The 13,468-nt window shown below is 43.7% G+C and overlaps 1 protein-coding gene across 1 annotated transcript in view; it reads right to left on the bottom strand.

Moving 5' to 3' along the window:
* PPP1R21 (protein phosphatase 1 regulatory subunit 21) overlaps positions 1-7,708 on the bottom strand; it is a 66,853-nt gene extending 59,145 nt beyond the window's left edge. Inside the window, exon 1 of the mRNA XM_040224766.1 lies at positions 7,522-7,708. Coding sequence (XP_040080700.1) covers positions 7,522-7,578 — 57 coding nt within the window. The 5' untranslated portion in view covers positions 7,579-7,708. The remainder of the gene's footprint in view (positions 1-7,521) is intronic.
* Between the last annotated feature and the right edge of the window lie 5,760 nt (positions 7,709-13,468).

The raw sequence follows: 13,468 nt of genomic DNA, 5'->3' as shown, positions 1-13,468 counted from the left end.
ATCAATTCTTCAGTGCTCAGCTTTCCCTTGACTCAAAAACACAGCCTTTTCACATGTTGACCAACCAAACCCCAACTGTTCTTCTAGAGACTACTTCCTACTCTGATCCTAGTTCCATAAATTTTTCCCAGCCATTCTCTATAGTGCCCCTATGGTCCACAGAGACCATGCCCTCAGTTTCCTGGGCACTTACTAGTAACAAGACATCACTTATAAAAGTATTCAGTCTTTATAGTATATTTTACATTCACTAATTTATGTATGATTTCTACACTCAAGTCCCATCTATCAATTAAACCGTCCTTCACAGTAGAGACTACCGTATAATCCCTTATATCTCCTGCCTACAATGAAAGATCAATGCTGTGGAACAGAAAGCATTCGATAAATGTTTAATTATCAAATTAAATGCTGTAAATCAGGGGTCCCCAACCCCCAGGCCACCTTCCACTACTGATAAGTGGCCTGTTAGGAACCAGGCCACACAGCAGGGAGTGAGCTGCATGAGAGGGAGTGAAGTTGTGGCTATATTTACAGCTGTTGCCCATCGCCCTCCAACACCCCCAGATGGGACTGTCTAGTTGTAGGAAAACAAGTTCCGGGCTCCCACTGATTGTGCATTATGGTGAGCTATATAATTACTTCGTTATATATCACAATGTAATAACAATAGAAACAAAGTGCACAATAAATGTAATATGCTTGAATCATCCTGAGACCACCCCTCCCCTCTGCCAGTCTATAGAAAACCTGTCTTCCACAAAATCGATCCCTGGTACCAAAAAGGCTGAGGACCGCTGATGTACCTAAAAGGTGTCTAAATGTAATCCTTCATAGGGCCTTTCCTGGTGGCTCAGTGGTCAAGAATCTACCCACTAGTGCAGGAGACACAGGTTCAAACCCTGGTCGAGGAACTAAGATTCCACATGCCGCGGGGGCACTACGCTTTGGGCGCTGCAACTAGACAGAAGCCCTCATGCAGCAAGAAGGGCCTGCATGCTGCAACTAAGACCCAACACAGCCAAAAATAAACAATAAATTCTGCAAGAGACCACCATTACTTCAACAGTCCCTCTTTAAAGCCCTTCTGCAAATGATCTGAACCTCATGGCCCTACTGGACACCAAGCACCTTCAAAAGTCCTGAGCCTAACTCGCTGACAACCAGTGCCCGGACCGCTCTGTGTGACTCTGCTTCTGGAACAGCCCGGCTTCAGTCAGACTCACCACAAAGCTGTTTCTCCGGGGACAGAGAGTGGGGTGAGCCACCTACGACCTCTCTCATGCCGCTCTGCCAATGTGTGGTAGAATAACTGGCCCAAGATTAGAGATTTACTACATTCTATCACAAACTACTAGAAGAGTTTGTGCGGAAAGAGGTGAAGAGCCTATATGCTGTTTCTCATCTAATCCTCAACAAGACTGTGTTCACTCTTACATAACTGCTTCCATACAATGGGCCTTCTGACATTTATACATGTTTTCGTGCGTGCCCAGTCCAACTCTTTGTGACCCCATGGACTATAGCCTGCCAGGCCTCTGTCCGTGGAATTTTTCAGGCAAGAATACCGGAGTGGGTTGCCATTTCCTCCTCCAGGGGATCTTCCTGACCCAGGGATCAAACCTGCATCTCCTGCACTGGCAGGCAGCTTCTTTATCACAGTGCCATCTGTGAGGCCCTTATACATGTCTTACAACCCTATAAAACAATCTTTAGACATCTAGCTTTTCTCTATTACAAAATAATGGATGCAGCAGACAACCTGAAGCCCATTCCTACGCCTCACCAAAAACCCTGATTTCAGAATACTTAAGTCACCAGCAGGCCACAGTTTCAGTATCTCTAGCCTGGATGAGCCTTTTAAAAACTCCTAGTTGTAACATTTTAGGTATTCTACAGCTGTGGGAATACCACTCAGTCTTTCTCTCTGCCTACTAACTTGTTCCTTGCCCTGGAAAAGCATAAAGTAGCTGTAGGCTACATACTGTGTACTAAAGGCTGAGATCCTTTTGTCACTGAGTTGGGAAAAAAACCTTCTTTCAGACCTGCCTTCAAACAAAACTCTTTGTCTTGTCCCTGCTCCCATGTAGGGAAATTCAGTACGATAAAACCCCCACTCCAACTCTGCAGTCTGCCTCATCAGTGATTGCTTGGCAATTCAGCTGAATTAAAAGAGTAGGACACCCCTTGACTTTCTAAGGCCTTGCTATTCAAAGTGTGGTCTAGGGACAGCTGTAGCAGGATCATCTGGGAGCAGAATCTAGGCCCCACCCCAGACCTACTGAACCAGAATCTGCAATTTAACAAGGTACTTCCCTGATGGCTCAGATGGTAAAGAATCCACCTGCAATGCAAGAGACCCAGGTTCAATCCCTGGGTCAGAAAGATCCCGTAGAGAAGGGCATGGCAACCCACACCAGTATTCTTACCTGAAGAATTTCATGGACAGAGGAGCCTAGGGAGGTACAGTCCACGGGGTCGCAAAGAATCAGACATGACTGAGTGACTACCACTTTCACCTCTCAGGTGAGTCACATGGATATTTACGTTTGCGATGCACTGATCTAGGGGCTAACCTAGCACAGTTCAGCAGGGTGGTCAACAGCCACATGTTCCTATTAAAACTTAAATTACTGGGACTTCCCTGGTGATCCAGTGGATGGAAAGCCACCTTCCAGTGCAAGGGACAAGGGTTCAACCCCTGGCTGGGGAACTGGGATCCCCCATGCCACAATGAGAGAAAAGCCTCTGAGGTGCAAAGAGGAGCCTGCATGCTGCAACTAAGATCCAATGCAATCAAAAATAAAATAAAAAATAAATTTAAATGACTTAAATAAAATCCAAATTTCAGTTCCTCAGCTGAGCTAGCCATGTCTCAAGTACTCAACAGCCCCACGTGCTAGTGGATGCCCTACTGGACAGCAAACATGCAGAACATTTGCATTCTCCTGGAAAGCTCCAGTCCACAGCACTGAACACAGACTGTTTTTCAATCCACCTTTAGTCGTGAACCCAATACATTAGGGTAGAAAAAAGCTGATACTCCGTTTTACTTTAGTCCAGCTCCTGAGTCTTACTTCTGTTACAAGAGGAAGCTATCAGGTTCAGCCAAGCCCTGCTCTCCGGTAGGCAAAACTGATCCTTTCCTAAAACGAGCAGATCTAAGAGTATCAATCTAAAAAGTTTCCAAAGGCAATCTCCTTCATAACTACAAGAAGCATCAACTACAAGGTAAACCATTAGGGAAATAGGATCCAGCTTTCCCACTGGTTTTCACAGCTTTGAAAAGAGCTTTAAAAAGATTATCTTTATCTGAGCAAAAGCTACTATACTGACACCATTTCTTGGTGGTTCTCAAACTCTGGTGTGCATGCAAATCACTGGAGAGGTTTGTTACAACACAGACTACCAGGCCTGACCACCAGTTTCAGAGTCAGTAAATCCAGGGTAGACACAACCCATTCCCAACACTGATGATGCTGATCCCGGGGCTACACTTTGAAGCACTGACCCAGGGTAACACAAACAATGGAAAGATGGTTAGACTTGACACTTGTTTCCACAGGAACATTGTGCCAGGCAAGAGTGCAGAAGCCTGTGCAGAGAAAGCAGACTGAAATCAAATGAGTCAGGACTGTGTGCCCTCAGCCTCTTTTCCAGAAAGATACACACCAAGTAAGAAATGGTCTCTGATTCTTAAGTCAACAGTGTAGTCAAAATGAGGCCCTGATTAACTCTCCCTCACATCTCAAAGAGGCAGCCTCCATCTATTACCTACTAATTTCATAAATCTCTGAAAACCAGCTTCTAACCCCTTCCCCGCCCCCGAACTGTTAAACCAGAAATTTTAAAAGCCTACAATGATTGCCTAATTGCCCAAACCACTAATGTCTTAATCTCCACTTTAACTGGCCTTTCCATAACAATTTATGTTTTAGCAACCTGTCTGCCTCAGAAACTTTCATCTGCTTCGGCCTCCATGGTTCATCTTTTATCTAACGAAACTCTCAGTCTCTTTAATGGAAGCTCCTCAGACTGATTTTGCTCTTTCTCAGGGAGAAAAAAGATTATGACAGAAGTTATAAAGGGAGAAACGGGCCCCTTCCTGGCACACAGACTGAGATCTGCATTAAATAAGAACGAGAAGATTCTGTAAGTGTCATTGGTTGAGGGATCATCCTTGCTGCTCTCTTGATATTTAGGCCTCCTTCTATAGCTTAAAAAGACATCATTTTTCTTTGTATCCTAAATAAGGAAAAAGGGAGACATAACTGAAATTCAACATCAGCCCACTAAGTCCATACCAGGGAAGCTAACAAAAAGGTAAAATACCCGCCTTCCATAGGCACAGGGCTGAAGGAAGCATGTATACTGCACGCTCAGTCACTCACTTGAGTCTGACTCTTGCAACCCCACTGACTGCAGCTCACCAGGCTCCTCTGTCCATGGGAGTCTCCAGGAAAGAATACTGGAGTGGGTAGCCATTCCCTTCTCCAGGGGAATCTTCCTGATGCAAGGATCAAACTGGGTCTCCTGCATTGCAGGTGGATTCTTTACTGCTAAGTTAGTAGGCTTAGTTGGTAGCACAAATCTTATCTAGAAATTGCTTGGCCCTAGAATCGACAGGGAACAAAAAGCACATGAAATCTTTTGACCAATCCCTATTCTCACATTCTGAAATTTCCATCACGTTGCAGTTAAAAGGATGAAAAATGGTCTGGCCCAACAGGGAGACAACTTCAAGTTTGGGAGACCCCCTACAGTACCCTTAGCATCTCCTATTGTCACAGCCTTCCCACAGGTGTTCCCCCAAAAAATCTGCCTAAAGTGATTAACTCTCAAAGTTCAACTATCATCTTTAGGGGAATTATTTTAAAAGTTCTGGCCTTTGTCCTGACTTTTAGCCAGTCTGTCTCCACTAGAAATTTTCGACAATGACCCTAACATTACTTCAACCTACTATGTGAACCAGATGGCCTCAGCGTGCCTTTCAACCATAGTACTATGATTACATCTAACCTTCACGGCAAACTGGCGCACCTTCTGACCCACCCTCCTCTGCCGGCTGGCAGTGGTGTTCTGTCAGAGCAGTCCGTGGGTTAATTTCAGGGTCAACTCTCAGTCTTCCCTCACTCAACACGTCCCACAGAATGAATGAGACACAAGGATGAGTGCCCTGACACTTCCATAGGCTTCATAAGTTTGCAGCTACGTGCAAAGCAGGCACTCAAAAAACAGATAAGCTAAACCATATTTGTCAACCATAATTCCTAAATTTAAGCCCTTTCCATCTTAACAGTCACCAATTTTATTTAATCCTATATCTCTCCCTGATACTATTCAGAGAGCCTGCTGTCTGGTCTCCTTTTCACAAGGCTTTCCCAATTTGTCCATCTTCCTCATAGCTACCAGTTATCTTGCTAAAGCAATGTCACTCTCCCATTTGAAAACCTTTAGTGTCTATTCCATTTATTCAAAGTTCAAACTTCTTACTTGACATCCACAACTCTTCACAATCGGGTCCAAATTATCCCTCCAATCATACCTTCACCACTCTCTGTCATTTATCTGACCATGTCTTCATGTCAGCAGAGACTGTCTCCTTTGCCTGGAATACTACCATCCATCCTTTCCTCCTATCCACTACTCCCCAATCTGAGTAACTTCTACTCTTACCTGCCATTTCTTCTGTGCACCCACTGATCTAACACTTGTCGTCTTGTATTAATTTTATGTACAACATTTGAATATTCTATTAAAGGGTTCTCCTTAAGGTGGAACTCTGCCTCACTCAGTGGGGCCTGGCAGACTGTTTACAGGTGGCATATAACTGTCTGCTGAACAAAAGAGCTTACAAAGCCAAAAGAATAAAATCTTTTCAAAGTTTCCACTACTTCTGGGAGGCTGTTACTTCAGCAGTGCGGTCACTGCTCAAAATATTTCTGGAACTCTCTTCTGCCATTTGGAATTGCCTTCTGAGCTTGTTTACTCTCTGGAAAAGAAAATCAATCCCCTTACTTTATACTCATGAAACATTTTCACCCCAAAATAGGAGAGCCAAGTGTCCGGACTGCCATCCTCTACCCACCACACTTCATCACATGGATTTGTTCCAAATAATTTCTGGACCTTTCAAACAAACAAAAAATGCTTTCAAAGGATAAAAACTTGCCATCACTAACATCTTGCCAGAGGCTCTTAGAGACAAATTCAAATGGAAATGCAGAAGCTTTGCCAGTGGTCGTGCTTAGACCTCAGTCGGTCCTCAGTCTGTCCGACTCTTTGTGACTCCTTGGACTGTAGCCCACCAGGCTCCTCTGTCCATAGGGATTCTCCAGGGAAGAATACTGGAATGGGTTGCCATGCCCTCCTCCAGGAGATCTTCCCAATTCAGGCCTCCCACATTGCAGGTGGATTCTTTACCTTCTGAGCTACTGGGGAAGTCCTTGCCAATAGTAGCACCACTGGAATAACAGTATCTCAAAAGGCTTCCATGTGATTCTGAAGACTTAAGTGTGTATGTTTAGGCACAGGTTTTATTTTTCACAAAACAATGCATTTCACCTTGCTGCATATCCATTATATGAAATTTTTTAAAGTGTGTCTCAGTTTCTCCAAAGTAAAAAGGAGTCTAAGCTTCCCCATGCTCCCTAGAATGCCAAGATCACTGAAAACCAAGTTTAATGACTACTGAATCTATTTCCAAAGATGCAAGATTCTGCTTTTAGAACTTCAGTAGAATATTCTTGAGGCAGAACCACACTACACAGAAAAGCAGCACCGCCCTTTTCCAAGAAAAGGGTCCCACCAGTTAAAAGACTGATGTCATAAATATGACAAAGGGAAAGGTCACTATTTTGCTTAATTCAACATGTCCTGAGCATCTTCTGGGTGCTCTGCCCCACTCCAGGTGACCCAAGAAAAAGAGAGAAAAGGACATAGCCCTAGCACTCCAGCTTTCAAAATCATTTTCAGACAACGTCTTTCCAAAGCACTGAATCCATTCGTAACCACCTATTTCTGGTGAAGTAGTTTACACGCATGACTCTATTCACACTTTAATTTAATTGCAGGGGGATGGGGGGGAGGCAGATAAATCTCTTTATCCTCACATCATCCCTGTGGGAAAGGAGAAAGCTTGATCCTTCCCATCGCCGGGCTGGGAAAATTGAGGAAGCAGCAGGAAAGCGATGGTCCTCACCTTTCCCTGCCCCTCCCGACCAGCACCAGAGGCGGAAGCCAGGATTTCCGACATCCCTGTCCAAGCCCGCTAGTTCAATGAGAAGGAAGAATCAAACTCCTGCTCTTTCCCGCAGAAACGCACACCGACCAGACACCGCCCGGCCCCATCTCCTGGGAACTGCAGGTGGAAGCGCGGTAATGGTGGATACAGAAGGCGGAGACAGGAGGGGCGCGCTCGCGTGCCCCCTCCGCCTTCTCCCTCTGTCCCGACAAGTCGCTGCCAAGGCAACCCGGGGCCGCGGGACCGGGGACCCCCTACTCCCCGCATACGACGGGTACCTTAGAGTACTCCTGAGCCAGCTTCTGGTACTTCCCCTGCAACTCTGCCGAGGCCATGGCCTCCCCCGCCCTGTCCAGGCCAGACTGCCCAGGCCACTCAGCCCCACCCCCCGCCCCCAGCCCCAGACACGCTGCCGGGTATGGCTCCACCAGCTCCTGCCCGCTCTGCCACCGCCGCCGCGCCTCCTCCTCCACTTCCGGGTTCGCCGGGGGAGAGGAAGGAGGAGTGGGGCCTGGGGTGGAGCGACCACCGGGGGCGGGGCGACGTCTGACATCACCGCCCCACCCTCCCGCGCCCGAGCACGTACGCGCGCAGAATCACTGGCGCTCCTGGGCTCTGCCTCTGGCTGGAGCAGGGGGCGCCATCTTGACGCATGGCCCAAGATGGCGACCCAGAACAGGGAAGGAGAGCATTAAAAGGGGAAGAAAATGATAAGAGTCCCAGAATGGGCGGGGGACGACGGAGCGGGGCGGTGGTGCGAAGAATCGAGGACCGGAAGAAGAAACATTCTAAGCGCATCAAGAATTCTGGTCGAACACACCGTCCTCCCCCACTGGTTCCCATGGCAACCGTGTGTCTTTTGATGGTTACATCTTTCAGAAGGTGCTCGGAGAGAAAGACCTCTGTATTCCGCTACCTGCTATCCGGATATGGTAGCACCGGACATGGCCTGCATTGTAAACTTTCCCCCAGTTTTATAACGCGCGCTGCTGTCACCCTGTTCTGCCCCAGACAAACCTCTTTGTCTTATATTTTGACGTTGGGATGTCTTTGTGTCCATTCTCTACCCATTCCACCCGCCCAGCCCTGCCCCCATACTGGCACTGCATCAGAGCGTTTTCTCAGAGAATTGGGTAAAAAGCTTTTAGGAAATTTCAGGGAATGATCCCTGCCACGCATGCAGATAGGGTGGACGTTAACGACATGTAACTGGACAATTGAAGCAAATAGTAGTCTGCCTGAAATACTTTATGCCGCTTTGCTCATTAAATATGTTTTGAGGATGTATTATATGTTAGATAGTCTAAGCATTGCATTTATTGCAACATTGAAATGTTCACGGAGGAATAAATAATTTAGGATACTTGCTTGCCGTAAATTAAAGCATTGCAGTTTAACAAAACTAATAACCTATATCTGTATATATCTGCATGAATCTGTGTCTATCAACATGACAAAACACTGTTAAATGTAAAAAGCAAATTGCATTATACTAGAGCATGAAAAGATACATTTGAAGAATATAAAGCAACATTTGTGCTGCTCATGGACACATGAACATGTACTAAAAATAGAGAAACAAGAACTGGAAGGATAGACATCTAATTCTGGCTTGTGATTGCCTCTAGTGAGAAAACGAAGAAAGGGGAATGAAAAAGAACAAAGAAGCATACATTTTATTTTTAGTTAATTTTTTTAGTGACTGTGATTGGAAGTTAACATTATCCAGGTAATAGGGAAAGGGATGTTAGTTATATTGTTATTTGAAAACGTTTGATATTTTCCATGATTAAAAAAACACCTCCTATTTTCCTTTTTGACATTTGACTATGAGTATGCCTGGAATTTTAAAGTGAAAGCATGAGCTAGTATATGCACTTTTCAGCCACTGTAATGTAAGGAAAGGATTACAAACTTTTAAAAATGTTGTTTATACTTTTCAGTTGACTAACAGCCAAGCCCTACTATCCAGCAAACTTGCAGAACTTTTAAAATTATTATTATTAGTTTTCCATGGCACCACCAAGCGGCAGAATTAAATATTGTTAAGTGTATTTCTGTAGTTTGTAATGTAATGGAATTTTCAATTATTTAAAAATAAAATGTTATTTCAGAACTAACATTCCAAAGAAAGAATGTGCAAGTTTGGTTAGAGAGCCTATGTACTGACCTGAGAAATTTATATTTCCACTGCTTAATCTAGTTGTTGTCAGTTGCAAAAAATTGTTTCCAAATCCCGACTGCTAAATCGAACACATTTCAGAATCTCTTCCTCAAAAGACACCATTAAGTGAGTGAAAAGGCATTTGCAATATATATGTATCCAACAAAGGTGTCCCTTATCCAGATATATAAAGAGCTCTTACAAATCAATACGAAAAAAGACCAGCAACCAGATAGAAAAATGAGCAAGGGACTTCCAAAGGCACTTCACAAAGGAAAATACACAAACGGGCCATTAAACGTGCAAAGGGGTGTTAAGTTTCATTAGCAACCAGGAGGAAGTGAAATTAAAACCACAGTGCAATGCCATACATACCCACACAAACGGCTAATATTTAAAAGATTGACAAGAGTGCATGAGAATATAAAAGGAGAAACTGTCATAACATATTGATGAGAGCCTTCCCTAGTGGTGCAATGGGTAGGAATCCACCTGCCAATGCAGGGGACATGGGTTAGATCCCTGGTCTGGGAAGATCCCACATGCCATGAAGCAACTAATCCCATGTGCCAACTACTGAAGCCCATGCTCTAGGGCCTGTAAGGTGCAGCTGCTGAAGCCTGCATGCCTTGAGCCTGTGCTGTACAATATGAGAAGCCACCACCACGACAAGATTACCCACCACAACTAGAGAGTAGCCCCCACGCTCCACAACTAGGGAGAGCCCAAGTGCAGCAGTGAAGACCCAGCACAGCCAAAAATAAAATTTTAAAGTGTTGCTAGGAATATAACCTGGAAGAGCCACTTAGGAAAGAGCTTGGTATTATCCACTCACCTGAAAAGATACATATTCAGGATCCAACAATTCTTCTCATCTATACACTCAAAAAAATGTGTGCATGTATTCACCAAGAATATTCATAGCAGTATTATTCATAATAGCCAAAAAAGCTTATCAATAAATAGTTATTAGAAATAAGTGTATGTTCGTGTCATGGAATACTAAACAGCAATGAAAAAAGCTGAACTACAACTACAATTAACTACTGGATGAATCTCAAAAAATAATACAGAACAAAAGAAACCAAATTCCCCCCAAAATATACTATATAACTTCATTTATATATATCATTCAAAAAATGGCAGAATTCAACTATAAGATTCAGGATGCATGCCTAAGTATTAAAACTAGAAAGAAAATTAAGAAAGTGGTAGCCATGAAAGTCAGGAGCTTTATTGTTTTCGGGTGGAAGAGGATAACTACTGGAAGAGGCCATGAGATGGGCTTTGAGTAGTATTGGCAATGTTCTATTTATGTGTGATAGTTACAAAGGTGTTAACTTTGTGTTAATTCCTCATGAGGTACATTTTTCTGTGTGCACCTTTTTCGTATGGATGTTACATTTCACAATAACAACATTTTTAAATTTTTCTGTTAACTCATATGCTTGCCAGTGATGGTTCTCAACTTGTAACCATGATTTACTTGTAGGGAGTGGCATAAATGAAAGTCACTTGGAATTATAAATATGCAAACACTGTGATGATCATTAAAACATTTAACAGCATACTGTTTTAGAAATTTTTTTCAGTTGCAGGTGTCAGGAACTGACTCAAACTATCTTGGCTCCAAAGGAGTACTTTCCTAGAAGTATGTGTGGGTAGCTCAGAGAACAGCAGGAAGAAAACAGGAGCTGCAGAGCTCAAGTTCAGAGTTGCTGGCCATTAGTTCAGTGTTAGTGAATCAACTATATATATTAAGTAAGGTGCTTTTAAATAGAAACACACCGGAAACTAGGTTATATGTTGTTTGGTTGACAAAAGTGAGACCAGAGGCTGTCATGATCCTAACCCTGTGTTTTCCCTAGGAGCAATGCTATTCACTAATTCAGTGTATGTGATGATTTTATAGAATACAACTCTGCAAATAAAGGGAGTCGATTGTGTATACAGTGAGAACAGTGTGGAACTTCCTTTGGTCACATGGACAATGACCAGACTTGACGTTGGGTTACTTAGATGATATTGTCGTCTCTGAGTAAACATCATTTCATGGTACAGTAGAGTCATGCGCTCTCTGTCCTTGCATACATCTGAAAATCAAGAACTTCCTTCAAGCTTCAAAGCTCCACCCATTCTACTTCATAACCTGCTATGCGCAGCAGCTCTTCGAATGACATTGGGAGCTCAGCTACCCCCACTAGCACCTCCCCATACAGTCATTCCAAAAGCTAAGTAAAGATTTTCTCTGGCCTGGTTTCACACTCCTGTGCCCAGTCACTACACATGACTATTGAGGTAACGGACAACAAAGAGTGTTTATATGAGTGGACATAAGGAAGGGATTAAAGAAAGCAACTTATGAATCTTTTATGATAACATATTGTCTTTGTTATTATTTATTATGTTAATCCAGTCAGAAAATATATATTATGCTACAGTGACATTTTTTAAAGTGGGGAGGGAATAAAAGAAAGAAAAGAACTTTCCTTCTCATGAGTTTTCCTGAGCAGTTAGCACCAAAGTTTATATTTTGTAAAGAGTAATCAGTGAGGTGAAATCTGAAGATTTGTAACTTTGAGAAGCTCTACTAAAAATCAGAATTCTGGGCTTGAAATTTTGTAACTTTTTCATTTGACCAAAATCTTATGCTTTGCCTATTTCCACCACAGCAAGAAAGAATGACAGAATAAGCCCAGAGCCCTGATGTAGCTTGTCCAAAGTCACGTGAAGGACACTGACAGAAGCAAAACTAGAACCAAGTCCTCCAGCCTTCACTGCAGACTGTATTTTTGTCCCTTAGGTTAAGTGCCCACATGTAGGAAACCCTTAATATTTAGTTCAAATAAAGTGAATGAGTCCTAGATTAGGTGTGAGGATGCCAAAGGGTACGTCATGTTCCTTGGTATTTATCTAGACTTGTACCTTCACAAAATAGATACCTTTCCAGCTGTTTGGGTGGGGCTAGTCTACCCAGGGCTCTCTCACTCAACCCAAGGGCAAGGTCCAGGAGGTAGGGGATGTGTAGGTGGGAAGTAGTAACAACTTACTGCTCAGACCTCATGTCTCACCCCTGTTCCACTCTGCGCTTTTGCTTCATAATTGTTATTTCCCTTCTGGTTTTCTCTGTCACCAATCTTACTGGAAGAAATGGTCACATACAAGATCCAGATTTATATACATTAACCTATTCAGTTCAGTCACTCAGTCATGTCCGACTCTTTGCGACCCCATGAATTGCAGGCACGCCAGGCCTCCCTGTCCATCACCAGCTTGCAGAGTTCACTCAAACCCATGTCCATCGAGTCAGTGATGCCATCCAGCCATCTCATCCTCTGTCATCCCCTTCTCCTCCTGCCCTCAATCCCTCCCAGCATCAGAGTCTTTTCCAATGAGTCAACTCTTCACATGAGGTAGTCAAAGTATTGGACTTTCAGCTCTAGCATCATTCCTTCCAAAGAAATTCCAGGACTGACTTCCTTTAGGATGGACTGGTTGGATCTCCTTGCAGTCCAAGGGACTCTCAAGAGTCTTCTCCAACACCACACTTCAAAAGCATCAATTCTTCAGCGCTCAGCTTTCTTCACAGTCCAACTCTCACATGCATACATGACCACTGGAAAAACCATAGCCTTGACTAGACGGACCTTTGTTGGCAAAGCAATGTCTCTGCTTTTGAATATGCTATCTAGGTTGGTCATAACTTTCCTTCCAAGGAGTAAGCGTCTTTTAATTTCATGGCTGCAATCACCATCTTCAGTGATTTTGGAGCCCCCCCAAAATAAAGTCTGACACCGTTTCCACTGTTTCCCCATCTATCTCCCATGAAGTGATGGGACTGGATGCCATGATCTTAGTTTTCTGAATATTGAGCTTTAAGCCAACTTTTTCATTCTCCTCTTTCACTTTCATCAAGAGGCTCTTTAGTTCCTCTTCACTTTCTGCCATAAGGGTGGTGTCATCTGCATATCTGAGTTTATTGATATTTCTCCCAGCAATCTTGATGCCAGCTTGTGCTTCCTTCAGCCCAGTGTTTCTCATGATGTACTCTGCATATAAGT

This window comes from Oryx dammah, unplaced genomic scaffold (genome assembly GCF_014754425.2).
Source record: "Oryx dammah isolate SB20612 unplaced genomic scaffold, SCBI_Odam_1.1 HiC_scaffold_25, whole genome shotgun sequence".
NCBI lineage: Eukaryota > Metazoa > Chordata > Mammalia > Artiodactyla > Bovidae > Oryx > Oryx dammah.
Note: the sequence above shows the minus strand (reverse complement) of the source record. Positions and strands in the feature narration are given on the sequence as shown.